A 27,985-nucleotide genomic window follows, 5' to 3' on the forward strand; every position below is an offset into this window, starting at 1 on the left:
GGTAGGTATAGTTTAAACTAATTGCGGATCAGGCTTACGGTGATTTAGGTTTGAATTTTACTACCCGTCGTTGAAATGCAAAGTAACATGTAATTGGCTAATACCCTGTCCTATATATATATATATATATATATCCTACGATTAACGATCGAGCAAGCGGACCTGCAGCGTATGTATATCCCCTTAATTAATCGACGCTCACCCTTCACCCTGAAACGTTTCACCCGAACTATTTGTCGAGCGAAAAATTATCGCGCTACATTTTGTCTCCACCTCGGCAAGTTTTTCTTCATCGTTCATACTTACGGTGTACGAGTGTGACACAAAGAGCATCCCAAATTTTCTATGCCTATTTTATAAAAAATCTTCATCAATCACAGGAGGTCATTATGCCTAACGCTCGTTATCGAATCCTCGTGAATTCCTGTTACAAATCTGTATCGATGCACGATTTAGGCGGTAGCTGGTATACGTATACGTATACGTACAATTCCTGTACATACTCACAATCAGTCATCTGCAGGGCATGTGCAGGAGGCTTGTGAATTCTCGGTAGGTAATTAATCGTTCGATCTATACACAGTGTATATCTGTAGTACGGTACCGATAGAGGAGATAAATTACCGGGATTATGCGATCATGCGATGTACGAATTATGCCAACGCAACGGCAAACCGCGTGTGCATGCGAATAGGATCGTGTTTGATTTCGTCGATTTCAACGACAGGTAAATAAGGTACAAATCGCACGTGATATTGTGAAATTCTCCTTACAAGAAGAAAAAAACGACTAACAAAAAATAAATAAAAAATGGAATGCGATGGATACCTAATTGTCAGAGAGATGCGGAACTCTCAGCTAGATCTGATATTGTCTTACCGGCGATTTTCCTTCCCACTTTCAACATACTTTCATTCTTTTCATCTATTTGTTATTTTTTCGTTTTTTTTTTTTCTCTCTTCTCATCTCTTTTTTACTTTTCACTCGTTACGACGCTCTTCAACGACAGACTCGCTAATTGCGGAAACATTAGCGTCCTGCGAAACAACGATGATGTCAGTTTTTATTTCAAAGACCATGTATACACACACCGTACTCCACTCTCCTGTACCGATCTGCTCTGTTGTATTTATTCTATTCAATTCTATTCTATTCCATTCTATTCCATTCTTTACAGCCCCGTGAACAACATTGTACGTGCATGTATATTAATTAAAGGAGTAAACGTCGTGTTTACTCGGTAAACTCAGCTCTCGGGGTGGGTAGACTTGACTCTACTACTGCACATCGTTAAGGCATCAAGCTTCGTTTTACACCACACGGTGTATAATTATAACCCGCTCTACGATCATTTTTAAATATTTTAAATATATATATATATATATATATAACTACTCGTATAAATCTTTCTATTCATTTTTGGTACGCTGTGTAAATAACGCCTTAAAGTGTCAGGTAGGGAGGAGGGCTCTCTGCGTTAGGCCGGTGTGCGTATCTTTCAAGGACTCTTCCTGTCTCGAGGGATTCTCTTTCGACAAAAGCAATTTTATTCACGTCACATTTTCCACCGATGGATTCACTCGAGGTAAAAGCAGTTGTCGCAGGGCGGAAAAGGGGGGCAGATTTCAACTGACATGCTTGCAGGATTTTTATAAACCCTTTGATCTAGAATTGTTTAGAAAGGATATTTCGTCGGATGAGATCGAATAAAAATTTTTTAGTACTCGAAGTATATAATAATCACACACCGAACTCTGCGTGTGTCCGAAAGAAATTAAAATTATTTCATCTTCTTCGTTCGAATATGTTGGAAATCGATTCTTCGTCTATATTATATTATACAATTGTAGAACTGAAAAGAAAAAAATTGTCAGTAAATTGAAATTGTAAAACTGTCTTATGTGGAAAGAATTTCCTCGTCGAGAGATGCTACGTCAGGTTCTTCAATTAAAAGTAATTTCATCCAGTTTAAGGTATCTTAATTCTAATTGGAGAGCAATGTCTTGCTCAAGTTCATTGTGTCTGACCCTGATAATTAATTCTAATTGTTCGAGAGACCGAAAATCATCGCGGTGCGGCCGCGTAAACGTTTGTCTTTGGATTAATGAGGGGGTCTTTTTTTTTTTTGTGTCCTCTTCTCCTTTGCGCGAGATCGCGGCTAGTTATCATATTACGAAAATTGGACAATCAAGGGAATTAAGCAGCTAGCTCGCAAAATTCTCCTCGTGGCATTCAACTCTCGCTTATTATTATACCTACTACATAGTGTCGTTCCCGCGTCCTTAAAACCATGGCGGTTGAAATTATTTTCTTGCCTTTTTTCGCCCCTCTCGCGCTATTATACTTCCGTGAAAAGTATAATAGTAATTTTTCACCCCTGACGAGACGCGGGGTAAAAGAAGAAATAACAAATTATACGAGGTGTTCACCATCCGTGTGACAGCTTGAGGTTGTCGGCTGTACCATTCCGTTGACGGAAGCCGGAACAAAAACTCGTTCGAGTTAAGTGGATTCGCATCAAGCCCTCCTGGCGCTAAGGCGTTAAGGCGTTGAGGCGTCACGGTGTCGTCAGTAAGCCTTTCTATCTTCCTTACAACGGAAAAAAACGCGAGAGAAAGAGAGAAAGAGAGAGAGACAAGCGTTCATTCGCCATGGAACAAGTCCCCTCAGGCGGTATGTATAACGTGCATGTAAACATAAAATGCAGTAAAACAAACGACAAAATTAAAACTAAAGTCGAAAAGGGGTAGCAAAATAGAGATAAAATAAATAAATAAGGGTGAGAGAGAGAGAGAGAGAGAGAGAGAGAGAGTGGGAGAGAGAGAAAAAAATGGCAGGATTGAGTGTAACAACCTGCAACGAAATATTATGACTATGTATCAGGCATTCCGTATACACGTATAGTATATAACGAAGTTATTGACTGGCATCTTTTTGTTTGTTTTTTTTTTTTTTTCTTTTTTCCTACGAAGGAGAAGAAAAGTATAACGAAATACGTATGAAATACTGAACTTGGCAGAATATATTTCCTACGGAAAATTTATTCGACCTCCAATTCTGCGGAGCAATATTTTATGTACCTTATATATATAGGTATATGTATACCTAAAGAGGCAGATATTTCTTTTCGGGTTTCTGATTCTGAAATTGTTGTCGAAACGATCCGTCTTCGCGTTGATGTACACGATGGTACACGCGTACATAGTGAGGAACAGTATTTCCCATGTCACAATTCGCTTGTCTAAACACACAGAGTGCTGTTATACGTCTGGCATCGAAAGCCCTTGGTATATTGGTGCTTGCTGAGGAAAGACCCCCTTCCTTGTCTCTCTTGTCTCGATCTCGTTCGCGTGATAAAAACGTTACGAGAAGAAACCGGCTTCAAAATGAATCTTTTCCTACTCTGTTCTCTCTGCTACCGAGATTCCTCCTCGTTTTACTCGAGTTTCATACAAAATCGGACAAATTCGTTGCGTTTGTTGCTCGTTTCTTTCGCGATGCAAGAAGAAATTTATACAAATGTTTCTTTTTCTCAGTTTTTTGCGTTACGTCGAGTTCAAGTAATCATATATGCGAGAGAACGATCGTTGAACTTGTTGAAATAATTTGGATTCTTTTTTTTTTTTGCAAGGAATCAATATGACAAAAAAAAAAAAATTTGTTCGTAGAAATTCCGACTCGACGGAACTGCGGCTGGAGTTTGTACGTAAAAACAGAAATATATGAAGATTTATACACGCGGTTGGTGAAAAATGTCAGAGAGAAGGTGGCGGAGCGTGGAAAATTGTCCCAATTTCATGGAGTACAGTGGATTTGAATTACAATTTTTCGCCAATGAAATATTCAACAATTTCTTTTCCTACCCTCTATTTCTTTTTTTTTTTTTTTTTCTCTCTCTCACATCACGCATAGGTGCACGGGGTGCATTATCGAATTTTTTTCGTACCATTGTCGAAGTAAAATGGTATGTAAAAAAACCGAGAGAGACAGAAAGAAAAAAATGATTAAGTAACGCCGTATCGGTTACTTTTGTCTTCAGCTGTATAACCTTGCATACTCGACTTCATTAAATGCATTTCCTTGCCTGCATATGGCAGATGCGACCTCCCTCTGGTTTTGGAAGCCTCTTTTCCGCAGTGTCTCCGTGACGTCTAGCTACCGGGTACAAATAGAATCCCTACATAGTTTCGTATGGTCCATCGCGTTTGTCCGGGTGAAACTTTGAGCCCCCTCTAACGACGAGAACTCTAATCTCACGGCGGTACGAATCCTCGTGACAGTTGGAGAGTTATACGCCAACGGCGAATCCCTTTGTAATTCGCCACTGAGAATTTCCTGGCTTTGCCTGAAAATTTATAATCATTTCGTTTAACTAAACTCGAGTCGGGGCTGATGGTTCTTGATGAACAAATTCCAGTCCGACAATTTCGCCGACGTATTGCCTCTGCGTAACGATTCAGGCACTTTAAACAGGAAAAGTATTCCAGGTCGATCTCTCCGATTTGATTTCTTTTTCAATATGTTATATTATACTAAAAGCCAAGCAACACGTATCTTTTTTCATCTAACATTAAACACTCTGAGTAAGGCATGTCAAGGGGATCAGAGTTGGCAGTTACTTTTTTTTTTTTTTTTTTGTTTGAAATTGAGCAAAATTATATTTCTTAGCTCTCGTTATGAGAAAACTTTTCCAGTTGAATTGGTTAAAGAATATTACGTCCTTGTGAGTGAAACTTACATATTTGGTTGGTTTCACCCCCTTAAAGTGTTTAATGGCAGATAAAAAAAAACGTGTCGCTCAGTTATTAGTCTGATGTAACGCGTTACGAAAGAAATCAAGTCTGAGACCAAATTCTAACGCCCGGCAGAGCGAAATTACATTGCACTTGACACGAGGCTGCGGCTGTAACTGCACACCGATACATTAATTCATAACCTGGGGCACGAGGCAACGAGTTATACAGTCAGGGTCGCATTAGGGCTCTTAGAGTCTCCTCATTAGTTGGGGTCGGTTGAACACCGAATTGTGCTGCAATTAATCTCGGGTGCTTGTGCGTGACGGTTTTGAGAACGAGGCTGTTCTTTCAACCACCCAGGTCAGTCTCGTGTTTTCCTCTATTTGCGCTTTTATCACGCCTACTACACTTCGTGTCACGATACACGTACGACACACGTAAGATACGCAACTTGAGCGCGAATATATTCTCCAGTTATTCGACCCGAGGCAATCTCGGCTTTTCAATTTACCGGGGCTTTGTGGGCTTAGAGGCAACCTTTCGTAGAAACTGACCCCTCCCTCCCCCAAACCCCTATCGTCATACCGAAGGACAGATATAAGAGATCAACCGAACGCGTATGGGAGTATATGGCGAGGAAAGAGGCGAAAAACACACCAAGACGTGATTTTCATTTCTCGGAGGAACACGAATCGATTGGCAAACACCGAATTGATCCTACGAGTGTTTCCATGGATTTCAATCTCGTGGAAAACGCGATGATTTCGAAACGCCGCGTTTGCCGCGTGTGGTTTTAACCAAAAATCATAAATACGATTCGGGGGATTTGGAGAAGATAAAAAATTAAATTGATAGCACAACGAACTTCCGGACTGCGGACACTTTTTTGCAATTTACGCGTTACTCCGTAAGCCGGTCGAGAGGAAGTTGAGGAACCTGGGAGGTTTCCTACGGGATGACTCCTCGAGCTCCTCCGCTTGAATTCCATTAGCTGTTAACCGTTTATTGCTCTTTCGAAAGTAGGATTATCCGCACCTCGGCGGTGAATCTCTCGGCTAGGTAAATCAGAAGGCAAACTATGCTAATACCGTCTTAATATGATTTCGCCCTCCATTGCTGGCCTGGTTTCTCTCAGGGCCAGAGTTCTCGAGTGTCCATTTGGACCCGTGTCGTTGATCCACCACTCGAATAAATAGAGTTTCAAATTACCCCCAGGGAGCTGCCGTCCAGTGGATCGCAAATCGAGTTGAATTCCGGCACGATCTGCGGATCAAAACGGCGAATAAAGTTGGAACAGCTTGACTACCTTCGACTTTTCAAACTCGCGAGGCATTCTTAAATCTCTTGTCGTACTCCGTGATGGTGAACTCGAAATTCCCATCCAGCTGTGACACGGCGCGACGCTCCGCAGTCGGCAAAACTGCCAACGGAAAATTTCATTTCCATCAGATTTCCCGATATTATATGCAGTGCATGTATACACACACCCGGAACAAATCTAACCCCCGGGTATTCACGCTGCAGTACGTACGTATGTATGTACATGCATATAATATATCAACGTGTGTCCTACTTTTTCAACTCTTGACTCGCAACGTTGCTACCTGAAACCTGACACCTCCTGGCTGGAAGGTGCTGACTTTGCGATCCGTTATTTCATGCTTATGATTGAATGGCACGAGATGAGTATTCTTCTCTAATTCACTACGACGGTGTTCCAGTTGCACGCCGATCTTCGGGAATACGACGAAATTCGGTACTTGTCGTTAGGACGAGTTTCATTCTTCCGTAACATCGTAGCGTCTGTACAATAGTGTCACTATTGCGATGACCGAACTTCATATTCAGTCCAATCACTATCAAAATTAAACATCAAATCAGCGAGTCCTCTCTCCGTCTTTTCGCAACCATAAAAACCAGCTGGGAGTGTTTTTTATTTCGCTGATATCGAGTTTCATCCAACGTTGCAGGTATAATAAATTTTCGAGCTGCGTTAATACTTTTTATCTCTTGATACCGGAAGGTTTTTTTTTTTTTTTTGGGAGAGGAAGCAACGCCGGACTCGTTGAATCGAACCAATGTGCAGCCTCTGCAGGCTACGGCATTTGCAGGCGGGCTTTGCCTCTGAATAATTGACGCAATAAAAAACTGTCACTTGCATCAGCGGTTCAAGTAGCAGCTGTACAACTCGCCACAACTCTAGGCGCAATTGTTATTGTCGTTGTTTGTGTATATTCCTTATAAGCTATTGCTGTGGCGTTATATTTACAACAATGTCCGCGCAATCGTTGTCCTGCAAACGATTCATGTTTAGGAGCTAACTGCACTCTAATTTTTCGCGATAATGGTACGTTAAGTACCATTGGATAGTGTTTTGCTCCATAGTTTCATCGTTACTTAATCTCTCTTAACAAAAGAGAAACAGATTATTATGTATTGTGTAGAGTATCTCAGGATTTTAAAAGTAATGCCAAGTATTACAAAGTATATTTTATGCATACATATACGTTGCACATTAGAGCATAGTATTCCAGCAGGGTATGTGTGATGTTCTACGCTACGATTCAACAAAGAATGTTCAATATATGCTTTCAACGGCGTATCTATATCCCATTATTATGTCTTGCCAGAAATAAGATTCAAACGAGTTCCTAGAATAGAGATTGCTCACGGTTATAGCAAGACTTCTCGTCGATGTCGTGCTAGTTCAAGCATCACCCCAATGTGCCGAAGGCGCTACGATTTTGTCGTGAATTTTTCCGAGGCTGTTATACCGACTGCATAAAAAAAAAAAAAAAAAAATCTATACCGCGATTCGGTCTTTCTGATGCCTGACCTTTTTAAAAATCTCGATCTCGATATTGCGTCTGTTCCGTGAAGAGCCAATTCCCATTTTTCTGCCTGAAGTGTTTACCGGTCTGCCGAAATTGGCACGTCTGTTTTTCGACTATTGTTCGATTACTCTTATCAGTGGGCCACGGACTACCTACAACACGAACGAAGTTTAACTAATATTCGAGCTCCTTAATCATCGCCGTGATTATCTATGCTAATGAAGCTATAAATTCAACTATGCCTCGTAATCGTGTAAGCCTGTCTAAATAGAACGACTGGGTATGCTTGACCGTGATTGTACATGCATTTAGTACATTGCACCTCATAATCTTTTCAACGTGACTACGGTGACAAAGTTCAAACGATATCAATCGGACAGAGTGTGTATAAACGGCTGGAATTCGAGGTGAAGGAATAGAACAGTGGTAACCATGTTTCGACCGGCAGTGTTAGTGAGTTTCTTTCTAGTCATTGGACTGAGTGAAAAAGATCCATTTTGCGCAAATTGGGATGGATTCAACTTGTGCCGTCAAGGGGACCGCTTGATCAGCGTAACCGAGCAAAGTCATTCCCCTTATTTGCACATCAGTGGACTCCATTTTCGTTACGTGGCACCTGGCTGTTTCAAAAACCTCTCAATCGACAAGTTGTCCATCAACAATGGAATCACGCGCTTAGAATCCGGAGCTTTTACCGGTTTGCCGAAATTAACTCAACTTCATCTCGAATACAACCACGTTGAACTGGTTCCTGATTTATTTAAAGAACTGCCGCGTCTAAAAGTGTTGAACATAGGCACAAACGGGATTACTCTTATACCAGAAGGAGCTTTCAACGGGATTTCGGAACTGGAAAACCTCATGTTACCTTTTAATCATATCTCGGCGATAAATGTGACATCGTTTCCCAGGCTTCCGTTTATCACGAATTTGAATCTACAGGACAACAGGATAACCTCGATTGCTCCGGGCTCTTTTGCTGACCTCGATCAGTTGGAAACGCTCAATTTGCAGTCGAATCGATTAACCGAATTAAAATCTGGCACTTTTCAAGGTTTGAGTAATCTTCGTCACCTGAATCTTGGATACAACTCAATCGCACCGACTCGCAACGCATTCGAAGGACTAACTAAACTTCAGAAATTGAATTTGCGCCAGAGTCAGATAAAGTTCGTACCGGAGGAGACTTTTAATGGACTCTCGAGATTGACGGAACTAACGATGGATAATAACGATATATCGGCGATCGATTTGACAATGTTTCCTCGCCTTCCGAAGCTATCTAGTTTGACGTTATACAGCAACAACATTGCTAATATTGTTCCCGGTTCGTTCGCCAACATCTCACGGTTGGAAACCCTTTATTTATTCTCTAACAAAATGACGAAATTACAACCTAACACATTCGCCGAATTGTCAGAGCTGAAAAAATTGGATTTGTCTTACAATGAAATAAATTATATACCGGAAGGGACCTTCAACGGGCTATCAGAATTACAAAATCTCACCTTACTTCATAACAATATTTCGACGATAAACGCGACGACGTTTTCTGGACTTTCGCAGCTGGTAAAATTGGACATCAGTGAGAACAAAATAACTGCCGTTGCTCCTGGATCGTTTGCTAACCTCGGGAAGTTGGAATATCTTGATTTATTCTCGAATGAAATTACCGAAACTAAAACTTTGCAAGAATTGACTCATCTTACTAACTTACGTCTTTCTTACAACGTCGTCAAGTTGGTTCCCAACGCGTTCGCGGGACTATCCAAGCTGAAGAAGTTGGACTTATCCGGAAACAAAATCTACTCTATTTCAGAAGGAGCATTCAACGGGTTGTCAGAATTGAGTGAATTGGACCTGAGCGTTAATCGTATTTCGGATATATCTATGACAAGATATTCGGAGCTTCCGCAGCTATTGAATTTGGATCTATCTTCAAACCAGATAGTAGACATTGTTCCTGGATCCTTTTCAAATCCCGAGGAATCTGATCGTCGAAACTTGAGCGAAAAGAGTGAACTGCCGAAGTTGCAAAAACTTGATCTTGGATCTAACCTCATATCCACGATTCGCCCTCGCACTTTTACCAAGTTGATCAATCTGAAACAGTTGATCCTTGCAGGCAACAATATATCTGAAATCCAGGCTGGCGCATTCGAGGGATTGTTGTCGGTTACCGATATTTCATTGCACGATAACAGAATTCACTCGTTGCCACGTGACTTGTTCGATGGACTGACGAATTTAAAACTAATCACACTAGATCATTTGCGATCGGATAAAATTGATATTAACGGGATCAAGTTGCCAGATGCAGCCAGTTTTAAATTTATTTGGTAGGGTCCATTGGCCGAGAAGCACGTGAAGTGTCCTTTTTTTTTCACTGCAGTTGTACAATAAAAAAATTTTCTTAGCTTAACCTTTCTTGTTCATCTGCATATTGTTGCAAATTTCAAACGATAATCGAGAAATGTTTTTGTTTTGTGATTGCCAAGATATAAAGGCTTATTAGGTACGATTTAGAAACGTGTAATATTGTTCAAATATAGAAAAATAACTATGCGATCCACACTTTTTGCTCAGCATATTCTCATACGTGTACGATACCTGATTTATGTAAATGATGTGATTCGGAAAATCGAACAGTCGGTTGAAATTATGATTTTACGATTGTGAGCTGTAAAAACTGTGAATATAAAAATAGCTCCGTGTTGTTATAAAGATGGAGTGTATTTTTTTATTTTTTTATAATTTCATATAAATATGGCTTCATATGCAACAGAAATATCTATACAAAGGTCAAAAGTTCGAAACCTTTAACCCAAGAAATTTTCTTATAATTATTTTTCTTCAGTGGCATCGCATCACATTCATATTTACGATAATTAATACATCGAGAAAAGAAATTTTTTGTACATTCGGATAAATTTTATTTCACAAATAGAAACAAAATAATAATATAAGAACCTAACAACAGACATTTATTTAGCTTAATACTATTGATTTATTTAAATTCTGTTACAGAAGGTGAATGAATGTTTAGTTGCAGTAAATTGTGATGCCAAATAAATATCTTATTTACGACTTGAATTTTTTCATCAATAAAAATAATACTGGATTCAATTATTTTTGAAATTCGTGCAAACTTCAATAAAAAAAAGTATATGAGCTTTCGAACAGGTATTCTCGATTTATATTTATTTCGTAAATTTATGCATCCAACGGGAATGAATAGTTGTTTCGAAAAATGTATTTTTTAACAATTCATTTGAATTTAATAAATGAATTTCAAATAGACTTTACCTGAAAATAGTAAATACCTCTAAGTGCGGGAAATAATTATTTATCAACAGCAATGTTAACCATCGCCGCAGTAATGACGATCGGTAAGAAATCACTTTTGCATAAGACTTTTAGAATCAACAATAGGATACCAGATTTCGAATTAAACGGGAGTTTCCTCGGTTTTGGTGAGTGAAAATCTATAAGAAACAGTATAAAAAAACTTGTGCAGTTTTTTGGTTGCAGACCCGTGTAATTTTAGGCCTAACGCATCTCGCCACGAGTTATTCCGAGTCGTTAGTCGAATGACCCGGCGCACCCTTGGCACGACCAAAAAGTGATCTCACTCGGAGATTTCATAGTCAATAGTTTGCGAAATTTACACCGGGGCGCTGATCTCGAAGGGCAAATGTAGACAGAGCCAGTTTTTGTCAGCAAACGTATACCTCCGTGGGTGAAAAGGATTAGGTTTCCGTTGCTTTTAACCCTAATTACCCTCCCACGCATATAATTTCACCCCCTAACAATCCATTCCTACATATGCGCGTCGCCGATATTCTACCGTCTTTTTGCCCTTCCACTTCCAGCCTCGTAGACACGGGGCAAAAAATGATCTAATTAGTACCTTGGACCGAGCACGACGCCCTTCAGGGTCGAAGCACCGCTCTCGACGAGTAGGTACAGCTTTCGCGCAATCGACTTCCGGCGTTCGTTTTGTTTCCGGGAAAAAAACTGCGACTCGCAAAATCTCCGGGCGGCGCCCGAAATCTATCCAACGCAAATGACGACACACTTCCGATTTCGTCGGCGAACTTTCTTCCGCAATCTAATTCTCTCGAGTAACTCGCAACTTCGGCGATAACTACCCTCTACTACTTCTCTTCCGTTTGTTATTACAACGGCCATAAATTCTAGTTCGCAAATAAAGATACCCCCGACTCGCTGTAACGATAGTCGAAAGATTAACCCGGAGTTCGAACAGTCTGGATCAGTTTATAACCGTAACTTTTATTCTCGCAACGATAATCCAGCCCTTAAACTAATCTTCTGACCGTTAGAACTCATACTCGGCGCATAGTGTCGGGTGCCATTTCCGACGTGTCCTTTGGAACAGGCCAAAAGCCCAAAGGCGATGAACCGAGTCGGAGTTTATCGCGTCCCTCCAAAGTGGAGAACGGTCCTTGGTGTACGTGGCTCGTCCCAGAATATGGGTCTCGGGCTAATTTACGCTTCATAGTCTGGCCTGTCTTCCGTATTTTAACGTTGCAGGGAGCTCAAGTGAGCTTCCACGCGTCACTGCCGGGCTTGGTTCTTGGTTTAAATAAGGCGGTGGTCGCTGGACGCTGGTATACGTGTACATATACATGGGTATGTAAAACCGTGCCACGGCACTGCGGACTACGCGATGGAAAATCTGTTTGCTACCCTCGTTGTTGTCAGAGCGATAATTGTTACGCCGCGCGTAATACAAACTTTGAGTGTGCGCGGGTCACTCGGTTAAAGCTCCGCGGTGTTCAGGGCAACACTGAAATTAACAAGTTTTCATTATCGCGGCACGGGGAACAATTCGGGGGCTTCGGTGTTAGTCCCCTTTAAACTAGAACGAAACGAACCGCGTGGGACGCGGTCAGCCATCGGCTTACATTTTCGACACGTGGCAATTCTCGTCAGTCCCGATATCAGTTTTCTACGATCAAAGGGCGTCCGATATCTCTGTATCATTAATAATCTCGACCTGAAACACGAACTCTTCGGTCGAGCGAACAGGGCGCGAAATTTCAAAAAAACTCCAAATGCTCGTGGTTCAGAATGACGCAATTCTGGCGGGTCAACCGACTGATCGCATTAGACAAACTTTTTGTAATCAACTAGAAACAACATTTGAAATTTAGACTTGCATCCGAAGTCGACTGCTTTGAAAGAGTCCTTTTAAATGACGACGAGGCACGAGTGAAATGGTGTAAATTGTGTGTCCAACTTGAGAAATTTTCAACCCAACATATTTTTGCCAACGTTTCATTATGACCCCAGCGAAAATTTTGTCAGATTTGGATCGAAAGACTCGTATCGCAATATCGTTAATTACTTACCCCCAGAAATTTTCAATGGGTTCTCGAAATTGGGAAAATTGTATCGGGAAACGAACGTATCGACTCTTCATTCTTTCGAACGACTGTTTCAACTGGAGTAGCCGGCTTTTGCAACGACCAAGCTTGTCAATTAATGGCTAAAATTGAAGATTTTATCAGTCGAAGCTTTTCGCTTTTTGCCTTGGAAATCAATTCTATCCCATGGCCGAGCAACCGAACCAAAATCATTCTAATGCTAAATGAAGAGCACTTTGCCATCGATTTATTTAAATTTCGCCGCGTTCCTCTTTGCGTCGATTAATCTACAAGGGCACGACTCACGCGCGGATCGCCTATAGTATAACCTATTACAACGTATAACCTGTACAATTATATGCGATTACAAGTCTTCCGACATCCAGCAACACAATGCTGCGATCATTACTTCCTATCCTTAAATCAAAGTTATCCTTATACGTAACGCGTATCACGTTCAGACCGAGCCTTTTTCCATCCTCAAGCACAGCTTGCATAAATACTGAAACGATGTCTTACCGACTATAAAACGTTGGAGCCTCGCAAGCGCTTTCCAACGTCGATGTAACCCGAGAGGATCCCATCGTCTTCTAATTACGGCAGAATTACACCGTCAGACGTGTAACGCAAAGTGTAGACCGTAAAACGGTGCACGTAGATGCAAACCGGGAACGTGTAGCATCGAGCCGGTGAGAAGAGGCACTCGGTAGTTTCGGGATAGCAGAGCCCATCCAGCTATGCTTATGGAAGATGAATTGCTCGGTTTAATGGGTAGGAAATAGGCAGAAATCCTATTATCTACATTTCTGGCAGTAACCAATCTCACGGAGCAGCCTTTGCCGCCGTAGAAGCTAGCCGTACGTTCGCGAACGCTTTTCCACGTTAAAGTGGATTGATATTTTCCCATGAAGCATCTTACCGCGGGGATTATACATTACAGGCGTATAAGGCGTGTTAGTTGAAAATTGGCGCAACGATGATTTTCGTCTGACGTATTGTAATTACACCAGCGTATAACTTGTCCTGTAACATCGACTATTATTATAATCGCGCAGAAATTACGGCCGTTTAAATCAGCCGCCGCTTCGCTGTAAATACTGCACAGTGAATGTGCACGATTATTCCTATTCCTGTATATAGGTGTATATTTTTAATGCATTCTGCATTATGCAAGAATTTATTATACCGCTGAAGGCTCGCGTGTCGCGAAAAATTTACCGCTGTGACGGAAGGTATATGCTGCATACCCTGTAAGTGTTCTGCAGCGATCCGCGCGTACGTTTAATGATGTATCCTGCTTTAATAATACACTATCAAACCACCCGTATATACTCGTGGTTTTTCCGACCTTAGTCCGTGTCTTAAATCCCCTCATCTTGGAGATCAGGAATCATCGTGCATAATTAGACTCTGTGGCAAAAAACAAAAAAAAAAAAAAACCAAACAAACAGATTCAGTTAAAAACCCTTGAAAATAATAATTACAGCTAGCATTCATTGAATAGCCTGGCTTGATTTCATGTCTTTCATATAATATCCGGGAGACGAATAGACTACAGAGATTTTTTGCAACACTTATTTTTCGACCAAGGTAAATGTACGAGTTATTGACACGTCTCGAACGAATTATTGACCTTTTTTAAAATTTTTATTTTTTAAAATTACATACCGATGGCGGAAATTGTGAATTTCTCGATGACTAAAATGAACTGCTAAAGGGTTAGACGCTAGAAATTTATTTTTTGGTAATTTCAAAACTAAGGATCAAACAGATACAACCAAAAAAGGTCAACAATTGGGACAGGGTCGATAACTGGTTACCTACACTCACTTTACTACGCATACGCGTACGCGTATAATCAAACTGTAAGACGATTCGCGATGGCAATGAGTAACGATACCTCGTGACATTTCATCGGATATTAAAAACGGTTAGAATTCAAAGCATTCTCCGCGATTATTGGCGAGCTTGAATCTGCCCGGTCGATTCGTAGATGAAAACTTGATTGAATAAAAGATGACCGTAACAAGCCGCTGAGAAACTGTCTTCGAAGATGGCTATTATCCGCGAATGGACGGGTTTCACCGTACAAGTTAACCGACCCCCGAACCAGCCTTGTAGAAATTTTACTGCCGCGACCGGAAGCGGGTTGTTAAAAGAGTGATATCGGTTTGATGGGAGCTTTCGAAGACCAGAATCACCCAAGAAATTGACGGTCGAAATGCGCAGAACGGATTTCCCCGGTATATCATGCCGGGAATTACAATAATTCATAGGTAGGAAAATATATGCGTATTGAGGTGTTCTCCGCTCTTCAAAAGCTCTTTGCCCTCTTTCTTTCTTCTCCCCCCCTCTCTTCATCCGTTCGCTCGTCGCTCTCGAGGGACGAAATTGTCGCGAGGCGTTCCGGCGGGAGATTGAGCTTAACTAGCCTGTTTTGCGGGCGGCTTCAGCGTGTCCCGAACTTCAATAGCCCTTCCAGAGCCCTTTTAGCCCCGCCAGAGCACTCAGCCGATATCGAAGAGCACTGCGGCGATTCTCTTTCTCTCTCCTCCCTTCATCCGCCTCTCGCGCTTCTCCTTTCCGCCTTCGACTCCGCTCGCGCAATCTTCGCTGAAATCCAATCTCCTTACCCGTCGGACCCGCGTTCTTGACCCTCTGCTTATTCTCTCCCTCTATTTCTATCTCTGCTCTCTATCCCGGACTCGTTGACGCTCCCCGGTCAATCCTTTTCGTCGTCCTCTCGCCATTTTCCATCTTTCGTTTGTCGATACCTACACACTGTTAGAAATGCGGTGTTAAATCTAAAAACGAAAATATTTTATAATAGTTCACAGTATTTTGGTTTTCATTTTAAGACAACTTAGTGACAAGAATTGGACGATTTACACCGATGGCGTTTAATTTTACACTAATCGGTGTTGACTTTTATTGACACTGTCAATTTTCCCATAGCGCGTACATGCTTTTCTTCTGGCGGTTCGCGTTTTAACGACTGCGATTTTTTAACGTCGCGTTATTTGTTTTTTTTATCTCTTATCCAGATACATGCGATTGCGTTGCTGATTGCGCAATAGCTTGAAACATTTTCTTTCCTTCGTTTGTTTTTTTTTTTTTTTTGTCTTTTATTTTTTAGTAACATAAAAAAAAAATTGTTTGGAAACTTCTTTAAACTATTACCAAAAGTCAGAAGTTCGTCTCGTCGTTAGCTTAATTTTATCGCCAAACGACGTACGCTGAAACGGCGTCAAGGTCTTTGATCATTTACGGAGGCGAGAATAAATGAACGTTCAACGAAGGTGAGAGACGCAAATTATATTAGAATACATACTAAACGTCGTGCTTTTTCGTGACCTCAGCTTGTCTCAGCAATTACCGCGAAACGCTTTTGATCTCAACTGCGAAGGAATTTAATTTATAGAAAATTTTATACGCGCATGCAGTAAGATAACGTTGCATTTTATAGGCTGGACATTATGGACGAGTGCGAATTCTTTGGCTCTACTGCAGTATTGATAGATTAACTAATTTGAAAAACAAGGTCGAGCACGCCCTCCGAACGCCTCTCAACTTTGTCACTTCCCTCCTCCTCGCCAGTTGTACACAATAGTGCGCCGTTGTCGCGACGCTTCCTCAAGTTGAAAGTCAATACAAAAGTTGGCCCGATTCGTCTCCCTGGAGCGGAAATCGAGCTCTGAAAACAGGCCGAATTCGCTGCTTCCTTATTATCAGCAAGAGTAAAATTTTTTGACAAAGACAAAGTGCCGGAATGTCCGGAAAGTTTTATACAACTACATGAAACAAAACTAATTTGTAAGTAAAACCGCAGGAATGGGTTGGAACAAATAATCGACATGCGATCTCGAGAACTACGGAACTCGTTACGAATTACGAACACGAAGCTCGAGAATTTTTCACTGGTTTTCCAATTCGTACCAGCGCTCGGAAACGGGTATAATTGTTTCCACCGAATCGGGCTCACGTTCTCTCGCTAAACGTCCCCTATGTAACGCAAATTGACGGGTCTGGCAACGCACGAGGGTTTAATTTTAATTATGGATACCCTCCCCTCGTCCCCCATCGTGCAATTGAAAGCACCCACTCAAAGTCTTTCGTCCCAAGCCGCTATCAGAATTTTCATTAATCCCGCTCGCGGATCGTGATTACACATCTCCTAACCTCCTTTTCCAGGAAAATCCTAGTACCAACCATCCGCAACCGCATCCGCTTTTCGACGCGTTCTTAATATCCGGCCAACACTTTCGTCGTCGTGTTCCTCGAGACCGGTTGTCTTTAGCCGAATTTCGATACTCCGTTCAACCGGTGTGCACGGTATTGCATTGTGATTTATGGACAGCTAGGACGAACTGGTATCAGAGGTCCACCGTTCTCCCAAAGCTCGTAAATTTCAACCGCGGACTCCTTTCGGATATATTTTATAGACGGCGAACAGCCGTTTGACCTGCGCGCTGCCACGACTCTCCACTTCCGTCGATTCTACCTCAAAAGCAACTCTTCATTTCTTGATTTCTATACTAAAAAATTCCATGCACCACTTATTTTCTGAACGCCATGTACGTCTTTTTTCCTCCACATCCATACGCGTCGCACATACATATACATATAAGTATGCATATATGGTGTCATGTATTCACCGACAATGTCCTCTGATTACGACCACCTCTCGACTCAAGCTCAAACTCGACTGAAGACTTCTCTCTCTTTCTTTCTCTCTCACTCTCTCTCACCGAACAATGGGGCTCCTCTTAAAACTGCGATACCTTCTTTAATGCATCGCCCATCAGGCCGCGCAGTGTGACACGATATATGAACGGACTTAAGTCGGGATGAGTAAAGTCGTCTCGGCCCTTCAGTCACTCTTGACTCGGTTACTCTTAGCGGCGACCTTCGTCGTCTTCTTGTTAGTCACCCGCCAAAATTTTGTCACCATGAATAAGTTTTAGGACAAGTTTACACCTCGTCGTAAACGTTGTGTATACGCAATGAAGAAATTTAGTTTGTTATTCGAATTATTCAGCACACGAAACAAAAATATCTCACACCTTTTCCGATTACGAAAGAGTTTGACAGAAGGTTTTGTTACCATTACGAAATCAGGTACGTACGGTAAAATCGTTATTGTAAAAATTGCAAGAACGACAAAAGGACAACGAGAACCGAACCGGTTCTTTTCACGGGAACATTCTTTCTAAACGTGCAGTTTATGGCTCGTTGTTGAAACTGCGGAGTCAAAATAAATTCGCCCCCGCACCGTTTCTTTAACCGAGACATCATTATTCACCGCGTATATAAATATGTCGAAATGTTCTGTTTAATAACCGGATTGAAAACTGCTTGGTCAGAATTATTGTAATCGTAAAGTGGTCGAATTTTATCGCACCCGTCGAAGTTCTATGCGTATACACACGTATTGTGCATACATAAATATCGTCGGGAAATATGTGAAAGAAGTGTCAGGATTGAGGAGAGGATCGGGACTAAATCATGGGGTTTCGGATCTCGATACGTTACATTCAAATCTCTCGAATCGGCGGGTCGAGAGGTTTTATGGAGCCAATCTAAGGCCGCCGTTTATACTCAAGATCGTCGAGTAGACGGTGGGCCCGCTTCTGAGTAAAAGTCTGTGTGGGCACGTAATTTCAATGGGATTTCCGGAAGTGATTGACGAGGGTCTGCTGACTAATATCGCGGAGATGCGGGTGACGCTTTTTGGGTATACGTATATTACACGATCACCGCCACCAAAGATCACCGACGAGAAGCGTGCACCTAACGACGGATTGAAACAGCTGGCGATTTTCCCCCCGATCCATTCTGCGGGAATGACCCCGACCCTCGATCGGTTCTTTTCTTCCGCGATCATTTTTCCCTCATCCTCCAATCCGCCGCCGCTTCTTTTCTTGCCTCATCTCCTTGAAGAGCGGTCAAACTTTTCCTCCTCTCTCTCTCTCTCTCACACTCTGTCTCGTCGAAAGTGCCTTCTGCAGTGGCGGAGAAAACTCCCCCGGCTGGATAGATCGATAATTTCGATTTACTTTGATGCCGGCGTACATCGGACCGCATCACCCGAGCTTTCGTCATCCTTCTCGATGCACCTTTCAAGAGTGAACCGACCTAAGCTCAGCTCATCGTCGGTTATAGAGCATGGAAAGTTTTCCTCGTAACCGGACCCGCGCGCCTGGTTTCTACCGAGAGCTCGTTAAAACTTGATACTCATCCCTCCTCTTCCTCTCCTTCGACCTGGCCCTTCTGTTCACCGTTCTATACCCACTTCGGCTTTTCGCTTGTCGAGGGTAGAGAACCCCGAACTTCGAATCGCCGCGACTAGTGCAGCTTCGCGATGTTGCGAGAGGTAGAGAGAGAGAGAGAGAGAAGAAGAAGGGAGCGAATGAGAGAGAGAGAGGGGGGGGGGGCTGATTTCCGAGGAACTCTATCGTCGCAGTATCAACTACTGTTCGTGTACCTAATTGGCTCGACCTTCGACGTAATTATTACAATAGCATCGTCTCGATTACCGCGACGCAACGCTTCTTGCAGTTGCACAATTCTTCGACAGAGGCGAATCTGTTGTTTGCTTCTCAATTTCGAGCGAAGCATTTATTAAACTTCATTCCGTGTGAGGACTAGTCAATTTTCTTTGTATATTTATTTGATATATATATATATATAATGGAATTTATTCTCGACGATTATAATATGAGGATAAAATTTTTAGGGTTCGTTTCGAGTGAAATTATAATCGGAGATAAACTTTGTTCGCTAGTTGAATTAATACGCTATAGTTACGATGTAAAATATTACGTTGACGAAGGTAAGAATGATCTGCTAAACACTTATATATTCAACTGCTCGACGGGGATGAACCGACTCCTTTCGACTGTTGGATCTTTTTAACGCGTTGCTAGAAATACGAGTGCAATATTCGCCCGAGAAGCCGTTAGTCAAGTCGGGTTTCTGTCTCGGTGAATACCGTTGCTGCAGCTCAGGTGTATAGAAGTCTAGAACTTTAATTACGAAAAAAAAAAGGGACGAAGGCAAAAAAGTAAGAGGAGAATTTGTTCGCGAGCCACTCTGCTTCATTTATTTTACAGAGAATAACGACTTTATTAGTTACGTACGTACTTTAACTTACCTACCGGTAGTACGAAAGTGGAGACCGAGCCCCGTGGTACGCGTCCAATTTTTATTCCCCTCTCTGCTTCCGAGGTGCAACGCTAGATTTCCCGGGCATTTATATACCGTCATCTCTTATTACCATGTAATAAGCCAAGTTTCATCTATTCAGTGCAATATGTTATCCGTTTCATTGTCAGCTCTTGAATTATGTACTTTTCGCAGATTTTTGCCACTGCAGCTACGTCCTATCTTATCTTTCAACGATATTTCATTGTCTTTGTAAAATACATAGTTTATCTTACTTGTGTACAGGTACAGTTACTGCATGAAAATATACGGTTTTTTAGAATACTTAGATTATATCTGTTATGCCCCCTGAGCCCAAGAGTTCATAAAAAGTTGCGAAATATTTGTGATATTACATTATAACTGTAAGCACGGGTGCTGCTGCGGATGGAAAAATGTTTTTCTCCCACTGGGATCGCCGTGTACCTATATATATATATATATATAGATGTATAGGTGCACGCTGTAATTCGTACAATTAATGTTATCGGAAACTTGAAAACTGTTCTGGAAAGGATTTATACGTTATACGTATAGAACCGCGACGCAAGTCCTACAATTCGCGGATGGAAAACCCGTTAGAAGCAGCAAATTTATCGTTTACGCACGACTAGTTTTCTCTCAGCTTCGGTATCGCGATTCGAGACCTCGCGGCTAGCGGCGAGAACGATGATATACCCCGAACGACTTTGTACATGGAAAATTGTTATCAGGAGCGATACCCGATGGGTGGGAGTGGGCTGGGGATTTTAGCGAAACAGAATCGCGGAACGAGATTCCGTGTCCGATTTTTTCCCCAAGTATACCCGGACGAGATTCTAGTCTATTTTATTATCTATGGTTCGTCGGAATGTGACTTTTTACGATGGCATGATCGGAGAGTGTCGGGGATGGGAATAGAAAGGGTTTCCTGAGATGGAACTTCACCAACTTCCGGGTCATCCGCTGGTTTTCCTTCCACCTTTCGGGTGCTTGGATAAATCACCGTTTCTACTGTCCGACATTTCTAGTTTGACTGTAACATCGAAGTTTGGAATCCATTGATCTCGTCAAAAGAGCGATGTGTCAGTACGGTTTTGTCGCTCTGTTCGTTCGAATTGTTTTAATCCAATTTCGCGTTAACTCGTTGCGTTTCAATGACAACACGGATTAGCCTGTTGCCAAATGCGGCTTCAACGGACAATCCGACGGCACTAAAAATCGTTACGATTACATAAAGCGGATTCGATCATCAGATTGAATCGACGTTAGCCGCTTCTCTGCTGCTGTAACGGCACAATGCTGATGCATTGTTGATGACCGGGTTGTCCGCGTATACGTGCATTAAATTCAAATCGATCTCGTGCAAATTTTCCGCGGATTAACGACTGGCGCATATATTTAAATGGCTTTTTTCCCCCTCTTTGGACACGGTATATTTCATATAATTATACGAATCGAATAGCGCAGTAACGAACGACCCGGATTTTGCTTTAGTTTCTGAATTATCCATCGCACCGACTCTCCAGAGTACTCGCGAATATTTCATTTCGCTTAACCGGGTACAGTTTTGACACTGTTGCGCTGCGATTCGAAACACCGTCTGAGTGATTTCGAACAAACTCATATCACGGCTGATTACTCAATCCTCGAACAATCTTAACACACCGTTGCCCGATAATTGTAATTCGTGGTTATCCCGTAAGTTATTTTACTCTTGATTGTCAACAGATTTTAAATGGTTTATTTCGTATTCTAATTGCGTTAGTCATCGAGTCTGGAGACTGAGATGATCGATTATCCAATTGCGAATCATGGGTGATTTAAAGACTCGGTGAAGAATCGTTACGATTAAAATTTACGGCCACATTCGATTCAACGTCAAGCGTTGAATGACAAAATTCAACGTGCTCCGAAACGCTGAGAACGTGAATAAAAAAATATAAAAAAGAAAAAAAAACGCGCACGAATCCAGGAATAGAAGGAGAGATTTTCTTGGTAGGACTAAACGCGTCGAGGAAGCGACTCATCCGCTTCTTATTCATCTTCTTCCTCTTCCGCGGGATTGAACGACGGTTGAATTTAAACGAGACCGGAAGTGATTCTGTTTCGCCCGAGGCCCAGGGACCCGGCGAACGAAGCGACTGACTTCGAGGAGTCTGGGTCAAGGACACCGTGAAACGACTTCCCTACGTAGTTTCGAACGACGCCGATTCTGCCTGCCAGATAGTACGACGCTACAATAGGAGACACTCCGTGTTGTAACGCGGTGATCACCGTCAAGTGGAGGGAGAAGCGTTCCGTTACACCCATAGAGCTCTTCTACCTTGCCCCGCTATGTTCCATGAAGGTAGAAGCAGAGGTATGTTTGCGCTCCGTCAGTTAAGTTCGCTCACCGCGAACCGGCAACCGCACTCAAACTTAAGGATCGAACCTACAAGTGCCCTGAGATTCTCATTGTAAGATGTAAACCGAGGCCAACAGCTACGTCGTTCTCCCTCCCCGTTTCACCCTTACCTAACTTCCAGTTTTCGGTGTATCCGATTACATCCGATTTCCACGAAGGAAATTACTCTCGGTGGGTTATTCTCTCGTTGTTGAGCTGGCACTGTCATTACGGAGTTATCGACGACTTGAATCGAGGACTTATTTAAGCAAACCCCAATTTTCATTCCGTTCTCACGTTGGCTTACTTGACGGACAAATGTATTCTCTATTAATGATTGAAATCGTATAACCACCTTACCAATCACCGTGTCAATTTCTCGGTTTCGACGCGGCGTTATTTCGCTTCATCTGGAAAAACTTTCGGTTTTAACGTCGAGGAATCTTTTGAAACGAATCTAGAATAATCGTCCGCGCCGCATATGATGCCGGGTTAAAGACACACCGAATTTATTATCAATCGGCTTTGCGACGAACGTGAATATCGTCAAGTACGAAGTGAGTAACGAAATGAACGAACGGAATTGCCGTATATTATTATACCCAAAACAGAAAAACCTTACGAAAAGAAGCGAAAAAAATCTTCATCGATCGAAGCACGTTTATCGTAGTAATCACGCAAAAGTTTCATTCTCCGTCGACCGTGTGAAGAAAATCGAATTCCGGAAAAGCTGAAATACTATCGTGGATATTTAACCGAATGATTTCATTTCTCATCCTTCACCCGGTTTCGTCTCCGAACACCTGCGCTCAAAATTGCCGACTCAGGATTTTTGCCATCGCTACGGTCACGTAGCTAATATCCGTTGCTCTTTTACTCGTCCGCCGTTTGATCTTTTCCTTTTCTCCACCTCGACGTGCCGAACCAAGTCCGCGGCATTGGAGAGGAGCTGAAAAATCTCGCACAGTGTTGGCCGTTGCAGCGTCTTTCCACGGTTGGACCACGCCGTCTCTCGGCCAAGTCAACGACCCCAAAAAACGCCTGGTTCCAGTCCTGCCTCGGCCTCCATCTCGCCACGCGCATCCATTTATATTACACAGTCGAAGTCGACGGGAAGCTTTGCTGGTAGCTCCGCAAGACATGAAGGGCCCCTGAATAAATCAGTCGAGCAGTCGTTGCGCCTCGAGCTCAACCTGAGGATGGTGGTGAAGAGACGTCGGAGAAACGAAGGAACCAACGAAACATCCGCGCACACAAATAATCGAATGAAAAATTTTAAACACGACGTTCGCTCAACGCTGCGTTATGAAAAGTATTACCCCACTTCCGGTAACTATGGATTTCTGGAACTTGGTGTACTTGGTCAGAATTTTCCAGGGCTCCGTGTCGCCACGTCGCGTAGGCTGAATTAACGAGTAGAAGTTACGTATTTATACGTGTACGGAAGAAAAATTTTGATTGCCGGCAATTGGTCGATTTTCACGTTTTTTTAGAATCTGGCGGGTCGCGTTATTATTGTCGTACAGGTAAAGGGAAAACGGTATAGTCAGCTGGATCTTTGAGGTATCGACGTTCGCTGGGAAATTTTTTTATGTCGATACCAATCTCAGGTTCTAACTTGTAACAAAAGCGTGAAAATCGAACTCAGGCATACGAGAAATGGGAGCGTAAATCCCGGTTTCTTTTTCTTTTCGAATCAGACACGTACACGAGGAGTTAAAACGGATTTTCTCCACTTGTACTCTGGTCGGTGCGTCGTTTATTCATCGTTGTACGCATTAATGCCCGCTTTTCAAGAGCGAACAATAAAGGTTACGCCTGCCCACGTTGTCGATATATTATACCTGCGTGTATCTCCGTCACGAAATACGAGTACCCGTCAGCATTAATTGCCCGTGCGCAAAGTCTATAAAACTTTTATCGATGCTGCAATATGTATACGTACGGACCTATACCTCTGTATATACAGCACGCTTCGCACGATGTTTGCGGTACCGGTTCGCCGGAGTTTCGTAACGCTCGCCGATGATTTTAACGTTGCAAATTTTTGACCTGACGTACGGCCGAATAATTGCCCAACTCCTTTTACGTCTGTAACAATCGTGTTGAATAAAAATAAGGAATAACAAATGAATCAAAAATCAAAAGCCTGAAACACTCGACGTCTCAATTCCGTCTGCAGGAACGTCAGCAAACAGGTTTCTCGATTTAAATTCCAATATCTACGATTTGAGAAAGAAAAGAAAAGGTTGAAACATTTTTGACAAATCGTGAAAACTTCCGTTTACTTTCTTTGTATGATTTTTTCATAATATCGATACCGCGAGGGCGAGGTTGAAGATCTTTTCTCGATGAAAGTCGGACGATCCATCGTTTCACGTAAGAAATCCAGTCTTGGGTTGAAAAAAAAAAAAAAAAAATTCTGAAATTCGGTGCTCCGCCATCGAAAACGTAAATTGCGTAAGGGCTCGCGGATGCGATGAATTAGCGATGTGTGCGAATCGTGGCATAATAACTTTCGAGCTTGACTGACAACGAGAGCGGGTCAAGCGTGGAATATTGGCCGAGTTTGAGGGGCGAGGCTGGCTGGTCGCAGTGTGCATTCGGTCGGCACATCGACGTAGAGTGAAACGAACGCGGCGTAGGCCGTGTAACGAACTCGCGGTTGGTAGTGAGTACCTGCCTACCAGCAGCGAGAGGAAGGGGCCTCTGATCAGGAACGGTTACAGTCCGACAACTTTCGAGCCTTCAGTCGGTGTATCACCGCGAGACTCGCGAGACCTGTGAAGAACAAACGAAATGGCAACGCTCCAATGACCCGAAGCTGCGTCGTCGATCGACGATCACGCGATCTAACCCTGAAATCGTGGATCACCTCGCAGTAGCGACGTAACGTTGTGAGGCCCGTGTTAAATTTACGCGGTACGAGTGAAGGTGCTTAATTTTTCTGACGCGCTGGCTTTTACGTGCTGGTCAAGTTCACACGCGACCCTTCGGAAGTCGCTTCTTCGTTCCACCGATCACAGCCTAAGGTCGGTGCTGGTATCGAACTCGCGGTGGTCGTCGTTGCTGGCGCCGAAGGTCCGTCTCAAAGAGAAAACGTCGTCGTGTCCTCGATACGTACCGCACTAGTGGTTTAGTCGTGCAGACGTACCGAAGGCGGTTGAGGCCGAGTAAAATTTCCTCGCCTACCTACTCGGTGTGTTAGTGAGTGAGTAAATTACACTACGGTGGTTCGGAGACCCGAACGTCTGTATCGGCCTGTCAGCGTTTCTCTGTGCATCGAATGACGGAAACCAGTTTTTCCTCACCGAGACGATGACGCGAAGATACTTGTTGTTTACCGCCGAAAGCTTTAGGCCTGCATCTTGCGGCTCTTGGGATGTTTTTTTTTCTAAAACCACTATCTACCGGCTGACAATCCGTTTTCATTGTTAATAACGTCGCGACTTTGAAACGGGAGTTTTCTCTGTTTTTTTCATTTTTTTTTTTTTTTAACCACGTAGATCAGTCGTAGATCCTCTCGTCGCAGGATGGAAGCATATCGCGTCTGGTCTGAAGACCTTAGAGCCAGAATAAAGAAACTATTAACGACGATTAGAGCCGGTCGTTTAATCTCAAAGGCAAACGCGTCTTGCTTGAAAATCACCTTTGGACACACTTTGCATTCCCATTGAGTCCAACCTTCGGGTGTTGAAAATTGACGAGCAGCGAATTGTTGTCGCATCTTTCGTCCGCGACATTCGAAATGAACATCGACTGCACCAGCGCTATTGTAACCGCAGTTTGGAATGTCGTCAATGTCAGCAGTTCGGATCAGCTCTAAACTCTAAAGTGAATCGCAACTCGCCTTCGCCAACCTCGAGTTAGCACCTATTTCGGATTACCGTTTGTACCTACCCGTGAAGTTTTCCCACAAACTCGTGCGGATGAGCTCTCTGCTTGCCTCCTCGTTGAAGGGGGCTCTTCGTGGTGGACGCGATCGACGCTCAGACGAACGCGAAATGAAGCTGTTCGGATGTCGATGGTCCTTCTGGAACTTCGCTGCTAGTCTTACAGGTAATGAACTGCGCACGGCTGTGTCGCTCTCTTCTTGTTTCCTTTCCCCGAATACCTACTGGCAGTGAAAATTTTCAAATTTTCATTCTATTGTCGCCGATCGAAGCAAGAAATGTTGAAATTAACCCCGTAATCACTGAATTAGGAACCTGCATTTGAACGAGGTAATTAGGTGAATACATCTCGTTCGTCCTAGAGCGCAGAATTTTTCTCTTTCTTTTCAGAGAAAAAAACAAGTTATTGTAATCGCTCCGAAAATGAAAAGTTTAGTTTTCATTAGATCTCGACGTTCCAAGATCCAGTGAATCACCTCCGATCATTTTCCGATGGACGTCCGTGTGGGCGTACGTATGCGATCAATTTTTTTGTCCAACGATATCTTGAGAGCGAGTTACCGGAATTCGATGATTTTAGTCCCAATCGACGCGGCTTTTCCAACCTTGAAATTGATTAGATTTTTGCGTTGATCGATGCGGTACTTTTTAAATTATTTACATAATGAAAATCTAAAAAAAGTAAAATAAAAATGATGATATCTTGGAAATGGGCGAATGGATTCGAATGAAAATTAGTACCGTAAAATTTTTTGGTTCGCTGATCGCGAATTCAAAGTCACGTTTGCAAAATGAAAAATTGGTGTATTCAATATGGTGAAAAAAAAAAAAAAACTAAAAGCATTTGGATTTTTTTCGTGAACTTGGAACCTGCAATGTAGAAATGAGAGGTTCGTGGACTGGCTCATGACCGTCTTACAGCTGCTGTTTTTCTATCGTCAAAATATGAAAAACCGTGCAATCGGTTAAATCGTAAAAAAGAGACAAATAATGGATTACACATACGAAAAACGTCGTCTTCCAAGCTGACTTCCGAAGAAAGAAACGGTTTCAATTACGTATCGCTAACCATCGGGTCGGAATGACCGACGATTAATATTACGGCTACAGGATGATAACCGTGATATGATGGATATTGCTGTGTCGAATCCAAGGTTATAACGGACTCTCGGATGTCCGAATGTGCTGAATTGGAATCGAGGTATTCTTGCGCGCTTTGTTCTGCGTCTGCAAAGTGGAAAAACGGAGATCATAAACAACTCTAGGAGGATAAATTTTAATTTCGGCAAACAGTCGATTCGTTTTAGTCCGCACGACTGTTCAACCTACCAACCGACGAACCGCTCTGTGTTCCCTCCGCCATTGTAGTATATCATAAATGATATCATTCGGCACGTTTACTTTCCGGAATTTAATTTTCACGCGGGAATTCTCCCGTCTAATCCGTCTGTCTGCGGATCCTCCCTTTTTCCCTTTTCTCGCCTGCCGCATTCTCATTTTCTCGATGCCCCTTCTTCGTCTCGACGACGCCGCGACGCCACGTGACACGCGCTTAATCGTGGAA

General features: G+C 42.6%; 2 protein-coding genes across 5 annotated transcripts in view; both read left to right on the plus strand.

Annotated features, from left to right (window-relative positions):
* Positions 1 to 27,985, plus strand: part of Btk29A (tyrosine-protein kinase Btk) — a 151,250-nt gene that overhangs the window by 20,983 nt on the left and 102,282 nt on the right. Inside the window, exon 1 of one of the 4 annotated variants that reach the window (XM_046633085.2) lies at positions 25,283 to 26,587. The exons of the other annotated variants lie outside the window; for them this stretch is intronic. Coding sequence (XP_046489041.1) covers positions 26,458 to 26,587 — 130 coding nt within the window. The 5' untranslated portion in view covers positions 25,283 to 26,457. Of the gene's footprint in view, positions 1 to 25,282; positions 26,588 to 27,985 lie in introns of those variants that run through there. 4 annotated transcript variants of the gene reach the window in all.
* Positions 8,003 to 10,544, plus strand: LOC138191115 (insulin-like growth factor-binding protein complex acid labile subunit). Its single transcript, XM_069137075.1, has one exon. It carries the CDS (start codon positions 8,003 to 8,005, stop codon positions 9,911 to 9,913), a length of 1,911 nt encoding a protein of 636 aa, XP_068993176.1. The 3' UTR covers positions 9,914 to 10,544.

This window comes from Neodiprion pinetum, chromosome 6, assembly GCF_021155775.2.
Source record: "Neodiprion pinetum isolate iyNeoPine1 chromosome 6, iyNeoPine1.2, whole genome shotgun sequence".
Lineage (NCBI taxonomy): Eukaryota > Metazoa > Arthropoda > Insecta > Hymenoptera > Diprionidae > Neodiprion > Neodiprion pinetum.

Coding starts and splice junctions, on each gene's coding strand:
- LOC138191115 (XM_069137075.1), top strand. CDS start 8,003: ATGTTTCGACCGGCAGTGTTAGTGAGTTTCTTTCTAGTCATTGGACTG.